At 36.7% G+C, this 16517-nt stretch overlaps 1 protein-coding gene across 1 annotated transcript in view; it reads right to left on the bottom strand.

Annotated features, from left to right (window-relative positions):
* LOC142337295 (gamma-aminobutyric acid receptor subunit rho-2-like) overlaps positions 1–16517 on the bottom strand; it is a 112389-nt gene that overhangs the window by 42980 nt on the left and 52892 nt on the right. Inside the window, exon 2 of the mRNA XM_075386482.1 lies at positions 6731–6972. Coding sequence (XP_075242597.1) covers positions 6731–6972 — 242 coding nt within the window. The remainder of the gene's footprint in view (positions 1–6730; positions 6973–16517) is intronic.

Below are 16517 nucleotides of genomic sequence, written 5' to 3'. Positions count from 1 at the left end.
TAACCAAATATTTTTCTTATTTGGACATTTTTTTAAAAAAAAACTTAAGTAATCCACTAGTTGCCAAGCACAAAGAAAAGTACTTATAAGGGGACAAAATTAATTTTTTCTGCACATAGACTGATTTACATGACTGGGGGCAATAACGTAAAAAAGCATCCCCGATTCTATACGTACTCTATGGAATTCATATAGGAAAAGAAACAGATGAGATGTATTTGCTTGCAAATTATTCCAATATTGATCAAATAATATTATTATTAAAGTTCATTTTTGAGGATCTATAAAATACAAAAAGTTTTCTGGCCTGCTTAACTCCGTTACGCCGGTTGAAGTTGTCATTGTTTCACTTTTTTCATAAAGATTACCTCTGATAACTTAGAAAGACAGCTGAGATATCAGAAACTTACTACTCTTAATGCTTCTACTACTTTTATGTTTCTGTCAATGCCTTTATGATCTTTTTTGTCTGCTACGATTGATGATCCTATTATGATATTTAAGGTTTTATAAAACTATTTATGATTTGGTAGGGTTACTGTAAATTTTACACGGCACTGTACGGTTACTAAGATATTTTAATGGTTTTCATTACGGGTTATTGTGGGCACTGAAACCGAATCAACTAGAAATCAGTTTATTAAAACTCTGAAAACGACCATTAATGGAGAAATATATCATAACACTTATTTTTTTATATGCTTATCCAAATATTCTTAATGACTGTTGTCTGATTTTGTGAATGATTTTTTCTCGTTATCATACTTTCAATTTTCTAGAATATTGCTTTATACTAAGCCTTTGAAAATTACGGTTTCATAATTCTTTGAGCCACAGAATTTTTTCTAAGAATGCCTAAAGTGATCGCCAATTTTGTCACTTTGTTCAAATATGATCGCAAACTTTAACAAATAAAAAAAAGTGAATGATATTGGTGCGTTTTTTTTTACGAATCGAATAGGAGTATTGGTGGAGCGTCAGCGTCTCCTTGGTCAAAAATTTTTGGAGTGTGTATTTGAAACAGGATGTAAGGTTCGGTCAGCGCTCACCGTCGATACCAAATGTTTACGTCAAAATGATGAATGATTCGAATAGCAGAAAGAAGAAAGATTTCTTGTTCATGCTGATTTTTTGACCGAAAGGGAGAAAAGTTTATGTGACAAAACTTTTCTTTTGCGGTCGAATTTTTTTGATCACCTATCACCTAGCAGTGTTTGAGAAATTTTGATCGTCGTCATTTACTTTGTTTTGTATGCAAGATGCAGCTATTTTTTGTGATTTCGCCGATTTAGACTTTTTTAGCAGTTTTTGTACTCTCTTTCATGTTTTTAACCTGCAGGGTTCTTTTTTTGGTTGCTATTAGTTTTATACACTGCTCTCTATGGTTTCCGGATTCCATTATTATCACTTTCATTTCGTTTTAGTTAAAGAAAATAGGCTAAAGTTAGGCACTATTTTGATTAATTTTTCTGTTTGTTCCCAATGCTTCAATTTCTTTTCTGCGTTTCGGATTTTTTTTACCATTAATTGTGAAATTAGTGTTTTGTAGGGGTTTTTTTGGTGGGAACCATTAAAGTTATGGTGTTCAAATAATATTTTCAAATATTTTCAAATAATAATGCGCATATTTTCAAATGCGCATATTTTCAAATAATAAATTAATCAATTTTGCTGTTTTTTGTATATTTTTCATCATTCTTCAGGTTTTGAGTGTTTTCCAGTGCATTTGGCTGTTGTCTGGGTGCTCACTGGTAGCTGTTTCTTTGGTCATGTTAAAAACAATTATTGAGACATTAAACTTTTAAAACAAATTTAGCATGTTTTTAGAATTTGCCCTTTAACTCTTTTTCTTTCTGCTCGGTTTTTCTCCTGTTTCGAAGTGTATCGTTGGTTAAATTATCCCGTCAATTGTTGACACGGTTAAAAAAACCCTGACCATCTATTATACAGAATGTTTTTCAAACAAAATTTTCATGAATATGCACTCTCAACAAACTTCCCAAAAAATGTTTATGATTTGCTTTTCCCTGATAATTTGTTTCAACCGTTTGTTGTATCAATTTGAGTGTCATAATGAAGTTAAAAATTTTAACAGTTAGTGGTTGGCTAGAGTTTAAGCTAGATGTTAATTTGAGTTGATTCCGGAGTCTTCGTTTATGTTTTTTTTTCAAAGATCTGCTCACACATCTGGTCACGCCGACCGCCGAAACATGAAGTGGAACGATAGAGCAAGTGGTTTTGCCACGTAAAAATTTTTTGATCTACTTTTTGAGTAAGGCGAGGGAAACGTTGTTTGAATAAAAATTTGCTTTCTCGCTAGTGATTTTTTGTTCTCATGCGGCATTCTGACATTGATTTTTAATGTTTTTTTCTTCAATAATTTTTCCGATTTTTTTCTATATAGTTTTCTCAATACATTCATGGTAGCTTTTGGGTCTAGTTTTTTGGTTTAGTCAATGAAAATGTTTCAATTTTTTCAAGAATTGTCCTGCTATGTTTTTTGTTTGTTCACAATTCATTATTTTTCTCTTTTCTTACTTCCTTGTTGAGATGTTCCGTTTATATTCGGATAACAAATTGCTGTTCTCTTGAAACTTTCAATAGCTCTCAAGAACTCGACACGAACGCAAGTGAACAAAAGAAAGCATGATCTAAATACTTCCAAATTGGTTTATTGCCTTGTCACAATACGACACGCTTAACCTCCCAACCGTTGTGATCAAATTAGGTTTTTCGAGATGGAAGTTATTTGACAATAATCAGAATTGTAGGATGGCTGGTTCAGAATTTAATTGGGGAAAAAGAGGAAAATTGGAAATAGGGAACGCCCCCACTAGATAAGTTTGTCTGGGTAAAATATCGATCGAGTGTTCGTATTTTAATATGTGATGGGTAAAAATTTGTGTAGTTGCACAAATATTTCGTTGTTGTGAACTCCGGAAACCTTTGAATGGAAATGGAGCAATATTTATCACAACAATTCATAATTATTTTGAGTTGTTTTATAATAGCAATGTTCAGTTTAAGTTTCTCTAGCCATAAAAAGATGAATTTTTTTGCCTCCAATTATTTTCCATCTTTTTTCCGTTTGTTACCCCCATCTACCATAATGAGTGGATACTATTAGCTTAGAGAGTGCATTTTATGTTTGCATATTTGCACCCCCAAACGCACGTGCTATACTACTGCGAAATAAGGTACTGGGGGTTCCAATTTTTAGTCTTCCATTTTTAACCTGGTCATGTTATATTGAGAATTAGGATCTATTCTGTTCCCCCCCCCCCAGTGTTTTTATAAGCCCCAGTTACAAATTATATGTTGTTATATAGCACGTTACTATGTAAGAAAATAGCACGTGCGTCTGGGGGTGATAAGAGATTTATGCTCACTAAGCTGGGGGGCCGAAACAGAATAGATCCGAGAATTATGTGATCTCTACAGCCCTGGTGTTTTAGTACATCAATTGAATAAAGATTATATCAACAGGTCGCAGCTACGCTAAGTATGGACCACAGAAATCAGCGAAAAGAAAAACAGAAATGACTTTAAGTTCTAACCTCGCGCACACGCTATTAAAACGCACGCGCCCAATTTGTCAAAATAAGTAGAATAACTTAACATGGTCATAAACGTGGGTTAGGTCTTGTTATCAATTTCAAAAAACATGTTGCACTAAGTACAACAAAAAATTGCATCGCTTAACTGAGCTACTAAAAATATCAATGACATATTCAAGTTTAGGTGTTGGTAAGAAAGGGAAAGGCAAGAAAAAAGGAAAAATTACTGATTGTTTCTCCAAGACAACTTTTTGACTTCGACAGGATAAGATATTTAAAGCCGATTCAAACATGTAAATGAGGTCGTTGGAGTAACTGTAAATCTAACAAGAAGAAAGACTTGTTTTTCCAAACTATTTTCATAACTATATTCCAATGCTTCGAGACATATCAATAAAACTTCTAAAATTCTGATGTGCGTTTAAAAAAGCTTCGATCATGAAATTAAATGATGGCATATAATTCTAACTATTAATGAGACTAATTTAATTTAAAATCCAGAAAAAGGGGGACAGATATGTCTGGCTGTTTTCCACTAAAATTCGGAAATTTATCATTTAACCGCAGAGGCAGATCTGAAAGTGCCAATATAGAATAGTTTTTGAATGAAACCTATTTCCAAAAAATTCATGCACTTCAGGTCTGATTTGGGCTGTAATGATATAAGCTCCCTGAGAGAGTCAGAGACATCAATTGCTAAATCATAAAATAACTAAATACAAATTGATAACGCTGTTGCACACAAACACACACACACACACACACACACACACACACACACGCTAACACATACCAACACACACACACACATACAAACAAACACACTTACACACACGATAACACATACAAGCACACACACACATACACACACAAACACATAAAAACACACACACATACACACACGCCAACACTTACAAAAACACACACATACGCACACGATAGCACGTAGCACATAAAAACACACACACACACGCGCACACACACATACACGATAACACCTACAAGCACACACACAAACACACACACGCAAACACATAAAAATACACACATTCACACACATACACGCACACGATAACACATACAAACACACACACAAATACATACACATAGACACACACAAAGCAAACACATACCAACATGCATATAGACACACACTTACACACATAGATACACACATACAAACACAGACAAACAAACAATCAATTACAGACACACACTCTTACCAAATCCACAAGTAGAATTTAGTTTATCGTTCAATGATTCATTCCAAGTAAAAGCACATATCTAAAAAGTTCTACGAAGACTAAAAGAAAGAAATATTTTTTTGAGAGGCACCGATTTAAACGTGCTTATCAGGAAAGTAGCGGTGGCGGTGTAAAAGCTGACGTAAACATTGTTGACAATGATTAAACTTTTGCATCTGGACAAAACAAAATGATTAAATTGATTGCCAAATAAAACCTACATTTTTATTGTATTAAGATAAAAAAAGTTGAAACCAGTATAAAAACACGTAAATTTGTTTAAAATTTTGGTATTGATATTTATATATGCCAGTGATGCAGAAAAAAATCATTTTAAAAAACGTTTTTTGGGGATGTTTGTCCACCTAGTAAGAAAAAAAATTTTAATGAAATGAAATGACACTCTTTTTCAGTTAAGTATGCTTCATAACTGTCTTTTTTTGAAGTTATTCTCTCAACTGACATTTTTTTTAAATCAAACACAGTTGTATTGATCTAAAGTACCTTAATTAGTGACAGTGGGGGCGCCCAAAGTGATATTTTTTAGAAAGGGATCAAAAGGTGCCCTTCCTAAAGTTCGATCTTACGTGAGTTAAGTTTGATTTTATCTGGTGGTAGATTTTTTTATTGATATAAGCGGGGAAACAGAACATCGGCAGTTTTGAGCAAATATAAACTTAAACTAGTTCGAGATCTGGATTCATCACATGCTGCACTAAAAGAAAGACAGAAAAACTACTGATTGTTTCTGCAAAATAGTTTTTGAATTCGACAAGCTCAGATTTTCGAAGCAGATTCAGCCATGTATAGGAGGTTGCTAGCATATTGGGTCGTAAAACCAAACCTAACAAGAAAAAAATACTTCTTATTTTTTATAATAACTTTATATTTCTATTAAGCTGCTTCGACAGATAATCAATAAAGTTTTTGCTGAATCTAATTAATCTCAAATTGCAGAAATTCGAGAACAGATATGTCAGGCTGTTTTCCAGTAAAATTCGGAAACTTATCATTAAACGCAAAGCGAGACGTGAAATTACCAAGACAGTCTAGGTTCTGAATTGTATTTTTGTTCTGTATTCTAGGTTCTGTATTAAAAAAAAACAGGTAAATTTGCTCGACAATTTTGGTATTTGTACTCGCAGATGCTAATATTGCAGATGACAATCATTCAAAAAACGCATTTTGGCACCGTCTATCCGTCCAGTATAAACTTTCAAAAGAAGATTTTTAATGAGATCAAATAAATTTTTATAAATTAATTATAGAAAAAGTTAACACCAGTACTGGTGTTAATTTGTTTCAGTTAAGTATGCCTCAGAATTCTCATTGTTTAAGTTTACCCTCTCGATTGTCAAGTTTATTGATCATCTTTTTAAAAACCAAAATCAAATGGAGCTGTGACTAAATCTAAAGTACAATAATTAGTAAAAAATGAGGGCGCCTGAAGTGATGATTAGAAAGGGATCATAGAGGCGCCCATGCCTAGAATGACAAAGTTTGACCTTACGTGGGTTTGGTCCAATTTTAATTGCCGATAGATTGTTTTACTGATTCACGCAAACAAATATTACATAGGACGCTTTCAAGTTAGGTTTGTTTGAGGTCTCGTTTGATGTGACCAAGTTTAGTAAAGTAAAGTTTATTTAACCGATTGTTAAAACAACCGCATTTTATGATGAGCACAATAAAAATATGTCAACCAAATAATCGGCAGGGACAACGAATGAGCCATCTGGCTCTTCATAGTCGTTGCCCAGGCGTAATTTTGATCTAAAAAATCCGATCATTAAGTTATTGTGAACAAGGACCTTGATGCAAGACCATGAACTAATACATTAATATACTAGTTAAAACCACTTTTTTTTAAATTTTCTTCCCTACCCCCCCCCCCCAGAATAAATACACCTTGAATGATAAAAATCTCACCGAAATGAATGAAGACGTCGATATGAACAGGCTTGGAATTATCAGGTCTCTCGAACTTATTGTAAGTGCTGTCCATTTCGTCAACAATCACAGCTCCTGATGTACTGCGTCTTTTCAACTCCGAGTACTTTTGAGCTCTTTGAGGGTGGTTGTTACCGTTCAGTCCCAGTCCTGAAGGTGAAACGGAATCCAGCGTGAACAGCAGGGCGAATAGTGAAAGTAGTGACGTCATTCGGGACAACCTGTGCAAAGCGAGAACAGTAACTTCAATGCAGTTTTCTGAGGCAGATGATGAATTATTTGGAATAAATTACTTAAGTAAACATTACCGACTAAACGTCGGAAGAATTGCTCTCGAACGACTAGTGGGAGCTCTAATCAACTGCAGCCTGCTTCAGTCGCGGGGGGGGGGGGGTGGGAGGACGGAGGGAGGGAGGGAGGGAGGGAGTGGGAGCCTAAATGGGACTAAGAAGTTCAATAGTGGGCTTCAAATAACAACTTTAGAGGTTAACATATATACCACTATTAAGATTTAAAGTAAAAATGGCACCAGTTTCGGCGCAATTTTCATTTGACTTTTAGTATTAAATTGCCGCCAATTGAGTTCTTGAAATTGTGATTGAGAGAGAATTTTAGATCACGCGAAACGCAAAAAGTCAAGGGCGTAAAAGTCACTCGAAAAGTCAAAACTGTCAAGCAAAAATTTTGCATAAAAAAGACACACACGCTTACAATAATTGCTATGAATTTCGTTCAAGAGCAATTTTTTACATTTATTTTATAAAACATTTATTTTAAATTCTATTTATGATTCGAAACGTCAGGTTTATGACTTGAAAGACCGGGTCATAGTTGCGAAATACCAGATTTTTTAATCGAAATTCCGGGTCATTAACTTCTTCCGGGTCCGTGTATTTAACGAACCGGAATGACACCCCCCAGACGACGTTTTGGCGAGTCAGTAGTATAAAATTCTGACTAGAACCTCAACGGGGGGGGGGGACGGACAATTACTGCAGCGTGGCAATCTACAACGGGGTGGGACATTTTGAGGTGGCCATCTACAACGGGGTGGGACATTTTGAAATTTTTTAAAATGCAGTAAAATGTCCCCCCTATTTTTGAGGTTTTAGTCAGATTTTTTTGAAGATTTTATGGTGCTATTTTATTATTTCATTCGTCTTAATTTCTTTCGGCTATTTGAATTAGTTCATATTGATTTGCAAACTTTGCTAATTTCCCGCCATATTGTGCAGCGCTAGACAAATTCGCTTTAGCTAGACCTTGTTTTACTACGTAAATTCAGTCACTTAGAAGCGCTATTGTTCGCCGCTGTAAATTTTAAGCGTGCATTTATCCGATTTTAACAAAACCTAACCCAATTTTTAGCCAAAAATGTTCCAAATTTTCGGTTTTTTGTCCCCCCACTAGGTTTTTGCGGCAAGATCTTAGAAAAATTTGCCAACAGATCAAAAAATCAAGATTATGGGAACCTAATAAAAGGTTTGGGGGGAACCAGGGAAACCAGCTTATAAACACTTTTGGCTAAAAAAACAAGAACATTCAGTCTTAAAAAAACTTCGTCTAGTCAACCTCTGGTGCAAATTCGAAAAGATCATTTCTACATCTCTCGTTTTGTTGATTACTTGCTCAGTACAAAAATCAAATTTCTTGAACTCTTGCTTGCTTTTTCATTCGATAATCATATTACCGATCAGTTCTACTGTTCATCAGAGTTGGATGTGTATTAAATTGACGAACTTGCGTATTAAATATATTAAAAAAATTTAATGCATACAAATTTTTAATTAGATTTTTAGATTCTGTCCCAATTTAAAAACTTGCTTGTTGAAAGATTGTTTGACAAAAATAGAACTGATTCAAATAATATTTTATCGAAAGCTAGTTAAAGTGAGAAAAGAATAAAGTTCGTCAATTTAAAACTACACTTGTGCAATCAGACCTTGATGCCAACAGGGTTTTCGTGTCATCCGTTAGTTCGGCAGTCCCTTCCAAAAGTAAAATTCTGATAATTGTGTCGGCTGGTGATATCTTCAACTTGGATGACAACTTGTAAGTAATTTGCAAGTTATAAACATTGATTAATTTGATTGGTTTAAGAACAACAATTGATAACCATTATGGAGTTTATAATTGAAGTCACAAAATTTTGGTTAGTATGGAGGGCTTTTAAATTGGTATGGAGGTCTTTTGATTTTGTTGATTTTGTATCCGTTGAGATAAATTTTAGGAAAATAAACCTAACTAACATTTGGATTTCCATAAAAATACACCTGCGCATGAGGGGGGGGGGGTTAAAAAGCCGCTAAGCTGGAGGGGGGGCAAAAATAGAATAGATCTGTTAAATTGCTCTCGAAGAGAAGCAATTATTGTATTCGTGTGTCTTTTTATGCAAAATGTTTGCTTGCCCGTTTTTGACTTTTCGAGTGACTTTTACGCCCTTGACTTTTTGCGTTTTGGGTGATCTAAAATTCTCTCTCAATCACAATTTCAAGCAGCTGAACTGAATTTAATACTAAAAGTCAGTGCTTTTTAAGTCTCCCGCGCCCTGACTCAAGCAGGCTGCAATTGATTAGATCTCCTACTAGTCAATCGAGAGCAATTTTTTCTATGTTTATTTTATTGAATTATTTCGAGAAAAGTATTGTTTCAGCTGGACGTTAATTGAAGAAACATAACAGAAGTAATGCCAACAACTGAGAACAAAAAAAGTAAGCAATAAAGCAATAAGATTATCCATTCCAATAAGGTGTTTTGCAGAAATTTGCTTTGAATGATAACGTACGACCTGTAGACATAGAACGAAAAAATACTTTTATACAAATCATAGAAAAAAGAAACTTGTCTAAAAAGACTGTAACAAAAAAAAATTTCACAACCTATTTAGAGTTTGTTCTCCGACCAATCAAAGAGTGCCTGAACAAAGGTTTTATTGATCTCAACCTATGTCATTGTGGGAAGTGTGAAGTTCCCGAAAAGTTCCAGGTAGAGGGCAGGGTTGTCGTTCAATTCAATAACGGAGAGCTTCTCATCTACCTTCGCAACAACTAAGTAAGAATTTTTTTTACAGGACCTGATTACGGGAAGGAACTATCTGCTCTATCCGGTTTTTTTCTGCTTTTTAACTTATCATACCAATGAACCGGATAAAATAAAAGGGTTTTTGAAAAAAAAATCTGGTCCTGTGTATTTTTAAACCAACTTTTGAATAGAAATTACAACGGAATCAGTCAGTTTATTTGACTCAAACATTGTTGAAATGATCAGTAAACCACATACACAACTTTTTCTGGTTTCTCAAAAAAGTTTAACGACAAAAATTACAAAGTAAATAAACAATTAAGCCAAGCCCGCGAACTTTTTTTTTGGTTTATACGTTTCATTAAACAATGTACAAATCTTTTATTTTCGATGTGTCTTGTTTGTACTGAATTGTAACCTTTCTATTTAATTGAAACTAATCTCTATGTAAACTTCTGAAATGAGCTGAGAAAAGACCAAAGTACCTATTGGGTAATCTGTTGGCAGTTTGTTTCGAGTCAAAATCAAAAATCCAAAATTCCAATGAAAGACTGTGAACTCTGGAGGTTGAGCTCGCCGTAGAAGTTCTGGTCGCGAACTTTTGAGATCGGCTTTGCAATATATTGAAGTGGAGATCAAGCAGCTTCTAGCAATCAAGCTAGTGGTTCGCGGCGCACGTTGAGGGAGTTTTGTTTTGGGGTGGAGGATTTTTGATTGAGACTTGAAATAACTGCTACTGGATTCTTGAGAGGAACTTTTTACTGCGGGAGTTGTTACTAGCTACAGGTTTTAATAACAATTTGTGGAATACAAGAGGGACCGAACGTTCAGCCAGCACTTCAACAAAAACTCTAAAAATTTGATATCAATTGGTGCTTACTTTTGTATAGTTCTGTTCGCGGGCTTTTTAATGGTAAAAAACTTAGTTAGTCTGTGAACATGCATACACAAATCACTGAGTTCAATCTTCATCAGTTGATGAATAATCTATAATGCGAGCTCTTGGTTTTTTCGCCGCTCCTTTTTTTGCGTTCTGCTTTCTCTTTTTGCTTTTCAGTGCTGGCAAAGTGACTTGATTCTCACTTGAAATACTTGCGTTATCCGATTCAATTGCTTGGTCCAAAATAAAACCATCGCAAGCTGGGTCTGTAGAAGACCCACTGTCCGATAACTCTGACATTTTGTCAAAATCTACCAAGTTTTCTTCTAATTCATCTTCACTATAATCACGTTGATAAAAACCTGGGTCTGGGGAGTTGAAACTTGAGTTGTGAATGGTGCTTGTTTGTGGAATGGTTGTTGTTGGTTGTTGCTTTGGCTGCTTATTTTTCTGCTGCTGGTTCTGTTTGCGCCTTTGCTGTGCATGCTGCGTGCTACCCTGCGCCTGCTGCGTGCTACCCTGCGCCTGCTGCGTGCTATCCTGCACCTGCTGCGAGCTACCCTGCGCCTGCTGCGTGCTACCCTGCGCCTGCTGCGTGCTATCCTGCGCCTGCTGCGAGCTATCCTGCGCCTGCTGCGAGCTATCCTGCGCCTGCTGCGAGCTATCCCGCGCCTGCTGCGAGCTATCCTGCGCCTGCTGCGAGCTATCCCGCGCCTGCTGCGTGCTTTCCTGCTCGTTTTCGCTTGCATCAAGTGAACCCCAATCCGGCTCATCTAGTATTGTTTTGTAAAACATGTCCTCTCTCAATGAGTTGTGTCTATAGGGCAACGTTGATACTTGGTCACTTAATATGAATCTTTTATCATCATAGCCCGACAATGATTTCTTGTTGACAACTATCGTGTGAAGCCTGTGGTTGCTAGAGGCTATTCGGGTGTTGAGAAGACGCACAACCTCGCCGCCCAAAAGAGTTTGCTTGTATAATTCATGGGTCATGCTGCGCCGTGCATCTTTTGTGACCCCTTTTGCTGACTGTTTGGTGCAACCTGAAAAAAAAACTTGGTTTATTTCAAATTTATCCCGTTTTTTCATTCCCCAAAAAAAGTTGGTTTGCTAGAATGTTTTGCATATGCCTGTTGTTTTGAATACTTGTGTTTGTAGAGTGAAAGGGGGGGGGGCTAGTGAAAAAGACTTGCCATCAGCGAGCTTGATTGAATACAGCTTTGGCTTGAGTCCACAAAACTCAGCAATTGGCCGGCTTCCCATCTCGTCTTTGAATTTAAGAGTGACTCGTGCATTGTCCCTGCTGTATAGCGGGTGCTCAGGAGGGAAGTTTGAAAAATCAAATTGAACTGCAACCTGTTTTTTCTTCTGTATTTCTGCAAAGAAATCTCTTGAGCGCACTTCATATACGAAGGAGTCTGTGTCTGAATAAAGCAAATTGCAATCAAAGTTCTTCTTCATAACTTTGTAGTGAAACTCAAACATGAATTTCTTAGCCAAATCCAGTATACAAGCACCGACGAAGGTTGGTTTGTCCCACAGTATTTCTGATTGTTGAAGGCATACAGTGACCAGATCTTCACTGATAATTTTTGATGACTGGTACTCGGGCTTGTCTGTCCATTTGAGTGTTTCTTCTTCAGTGCGCGTCAATTTCACTTTCATTCTGTTTCGTTTGCCCTCGCAAGTTTTTCCGAATGATGAGTTTACCATTAATTTGTAGAAATCTTCCTCAAACTTATTCTTTGCCTGCTTTCTTTTGTCGGTATTTAGTTTCACGTACGGCGCTAGCCACTTTTCTTGTTTGAATGATAACACCCGATGAAGCTTGGTTACTACCAATCCTAGTTCAACATAGAGTTTCAAGGTTTGGTAGTGCAGTGTATAATTTTGTTTATCGAAAAGCGTCTGGATGAGCTTTTTTACCTGCGGGGGTTTTTTAATTTGCATATCGGCCAACAAGTCGCTTTGGTATTCACTGAGCCAGCATTCATCAATAGCTTCTTTTGTGGGTGCCAAAGGAAAGTCAGAGTGTAGATCATGTAGGCTGTCGGGATAGCTTAGGTCTACTTCAACTATGTATCCTACTGGGTCATCATCTGGTGTATTTAAAATTCGATGAAGAATTTCCTGAGCATTATCGTCGGTCCACTCACTCTTGTCGAACAGTTCAAAATCACATAGTGGCAGTGGGAATTTTTCCATGATTCCTCCGTATAGATTGTTAGCGTCTATCATAATGATGAACGAAGAAATGTTTTTTGGCTTGTAATCAGGAAGAAATTTGTTATTTGCGCGACAAAGACGTTTACTGTACACCGAGCTCACGCCTCCTCTTATAAGGTTCTCAACCATATCAAGGTGTTCCCTCTCAGTTAGAAGATGTAAATGGGGATTGCAAATTTTGAGCATTGCGTCGCCCGACAAATTTGATGCAGTGTAATACTGACAGCAATCCAGTCCGTAGGTGTCATAGCAAACTTGTCGAAAGCAAAGAACAACTGCGGCGAGTAGGAACACATCAGTTTTCAAGTACAAGTTGTAGTATTCACCAATATTTTGACATGAAAATAAATTGAATACCTGGAGCGCTCGCTTGTACTCATCTTCACTCACTGTGACTTCATATTGCTGTAAACTGTTGGTCCATTTGTCACGAGGGGGAAGCTGTGTCTCTTGAAGTTTTTCAAAACTGTCAACGTAGCAATAAGGAAACGAGCCTTTTTGTTTCAACAGGTTTACCGACGATGTGGGCCACTCTTGAAAATGTTGTTCAAGCAAGCTGAACTGATCCGGGGGCAGGTTCTGTACCAGTTTGTCAAGAGAAGCATTCATGAACTTGAAGGAGTCCAGTAGTCTTATGTATTCATACTGGTTTGTCCAAACGCCCTTTTTTGTTCTGTGTTGCTTTTATATGCACTCCAATTTGCAAAGAGATGAATTTCTCACTTGTGCTTGGTACCACAGAAATTGTGTTTTTCTCATTCAGGCTCTGTAGTGCAAGTACTACGTGATGAAGGTCATAGTTTGTCAAATTGTGGGCAAACAGTGGAGTAAAGTTTAGGTTTCTACGTTTTAAATTACACTGCGAGTGGGCCCACCCCAAGAATTTTCCTGTGAAGTGACAGTGATCTAGTACTGTGGGATCTTGTGGACTTGTATTCAATTCGTTTTCGCAAATCCAACACAGAGTAGCTTCTCTTTTTGGTATTGATGGTTCACCGGAAAAATTTTTGTATTGTTGTTTAACATCATAAATGCTCTTGGCAATTTGCTCCAGCTACTTGACAAATTCAATCATGACATTCGGCCCACACTTCAGATCGAAAAAGAATGGTTTCGTTTCATTCAAGGCCACAAAAAGCAAAGCATAGCTGCATGGCTTGTGTTCTTCTAGCCCTCTAGTATTGCTCGAGCTTTGTGTGTTGCTGCTGCTGCTGCCAATAACGGGTTCAATTATAGACTCCAGATCAAAAAATTCGACTATAGGTGCAAACCAACGTGCTTGATTATTTTTAAATTCAAATATTTGCTGTCCTGCTTTTGGCATTTTAATAATTGCTCGTGTGTTTTGGTGGCATATTTCTTCATGTCTCTCATGTCGTTCGATTGAAGTGCTAATATGAAAACAGTTTCGACACAAATGGTTGTCTAGACGCTGTTTTTTCTGAATGTACTGGTGAATTAGTCCTTTGATATTTGTGATCAGCACATAATGATGCATTGAACCATCACTTAGCAAGAGTAAGTCCAGGTTGAATTCGAAATTTTGATTGTTTGATATGCGGAAAGGAATCAATTTTTTGTTTGAGTGCCGAAATACATTAACGCGTACCTGGTTAAGCTGTTCAAATTTTTTCAATTGGTGAAAGGCCATTGGCATCAAGAATTCACAAACTGGTTGCTTTGCTCTGGGATTTTCTGGACCATACATTATTGGATTTGTTTTTTGTCTCCAGGAGGCATTGTCCGGTATCAATTTTGGTCCAATTTTGTTGTGATATTGTGCTGTATAGCAGTATAGGAAACATTTTTCATCTTGTCTGTTGCGAATGTTGAGCAAGTATTGACTTCTAGCCAACTCAGTTGGGAGAGCTAGATAGGAAGAGGCACTAATTGTTTTTGACTTGACAAATCGTAGTTCGACATTCTCGATTCTATCTACCGTCCACCCGCTCCCATGAGATGCGAAGTTGTTCAGTGAGAGGAGCATTTGCTCAATCATTCCAGCAAAGCATGATTTAATCAATCCGGTGAAGTCAACGCGCTGCATTTTTGAATTGATATATATCTGAATTCGATCGGGTTGACTATCAACGGTTTCATCACTTGTTGGTTTTGTTAATTGCACCAATGCACTGAATTGAAGTTTTTGTGCACTATTTTGCGTGTTCAGTTGAACAACATTTTCAATCTCGTCCTGTTTGCTCCGCAGAAAACTGAGCAGATCTATTTCCTGTTCCCCCACTGGTATGTCGTAGGTTTTCAAAACACCACCGAAAGCTTGCTCGGACGGAAGAATTCCAGAACTTGGGTTGTTTTCCAGATCAGCGTTCCATACTGGAAGTCCATGGTTTTTGTTCATATGCTCCATGTACTTGAGGTTGTCTACATAGAACTTGTTGCAGTAGAGACAATAGCGGGGATGTTTTGTGTTGTGTTGTTGTATCATATGCGTTTCGAGTTCTATGACTTTTTCGTGAGCAAACGCACATTCATCGCACACGAATCGGTTGGTTTGGACGTATTGTTTATGAACTGTTTGCATATGTCGTCTGAGGCTGCGCTTATCTACGAGTTTTTTCTGACAAATTGTACACGTTTCAGCGTTCATTATGAACAGGAGAAAGGCAGAAAGAATAGGAACGCAAAAAAAGACTTATAAAATTATGATAAGGAAATGAAAGAGTTGAAGTTTTTCAATCAAGTGAATTTCAGGCTAAGGCAAAAAGCAAATGTAAGAATTTTATTGTCGGGCAAGCTGTAATTTAAACTTGTTTCATCCAATCAGAGTGCGCGTCTTTTTTGTTTACTTTTGCAACAGAAAGCTACTGCTCCGCAAACAGCAGTAGAGGGGGACACACCGCGCAGACTGTTGTGTAAAAAACACATAGATTTGTATGCTCAACGGTTTTTCTACTTTTTGTTTGTTTAAAACGGGTGATATTGAGTTCACATTTTTACTTCTTATTTGTTTACCCTAATTTTGGTACGGTGTACGACTATCTGATAAAAAAGTGTTTATTGATTGTTTACTGTGATTTCACTACAATCCAAGCTTTAGCTGGGTTTATTTCAACCCAGTCCACTTTCGCTTATTTGTTTAAAACATTGTTTCGCACACTTGTTTGTCCAATGTCTGAAATTTTCAGCATCGCTTAATTCTGTCTCACAATATTTGTCTAGTGCTAAGATGAATCTTTAGTTAAAGTTTAATTAAGAACTGGTTTCGAGATGTTAACAAAATTATCATGCTTTAACATTGTGAAAAGCAACAAATACAATATGTACAATGAGTTTAAAGAGTTTTGTTGTATTTTAGAGTCGAGATAACTTGATGACTTTCTTGACGGGGGCATAACATTGGCTCAATGGAGGTGTTTCATCGATGCTGACATCATCAGAAAAATTGTTGGCAAGCAACGGGAGGCTTTCCGGGGTTTTTCTTTCTTCACTTGGCGACTGATCAAAATTCCAAAAACCAGATATTTGCTCAACTTCTTCTAGCTGCCCCAATTGATTCTCCCAAATTTCAATGCAGTCATGATCGTAGTCTGCAAAAAGTTTTCTTGTTCGCTTTGCCAACTTTTTCACATCCTGCTTTTTTGTTTGAATGGGAGTAATACATCCATAATATCGATG

Source organism: Convolutriloba macropyga, chromosome 3 (genome assembly GCF_964194025.1).
Source record: "Convolutriloba macropyga chromosome 3, txConMacr16.3, whole genome shotgun sequence".
Lineage (NCBI taxonomy): Eukaryota > Metazoa > Xenacoelomorpha > Acoela > Convolutidae > Convolutriloba > Convolutriloba macropyga.
Note: the sequence above shows the minus strand (reverse complement) of the source record. Positions and strands in the feature narration are given on the sequence as shown.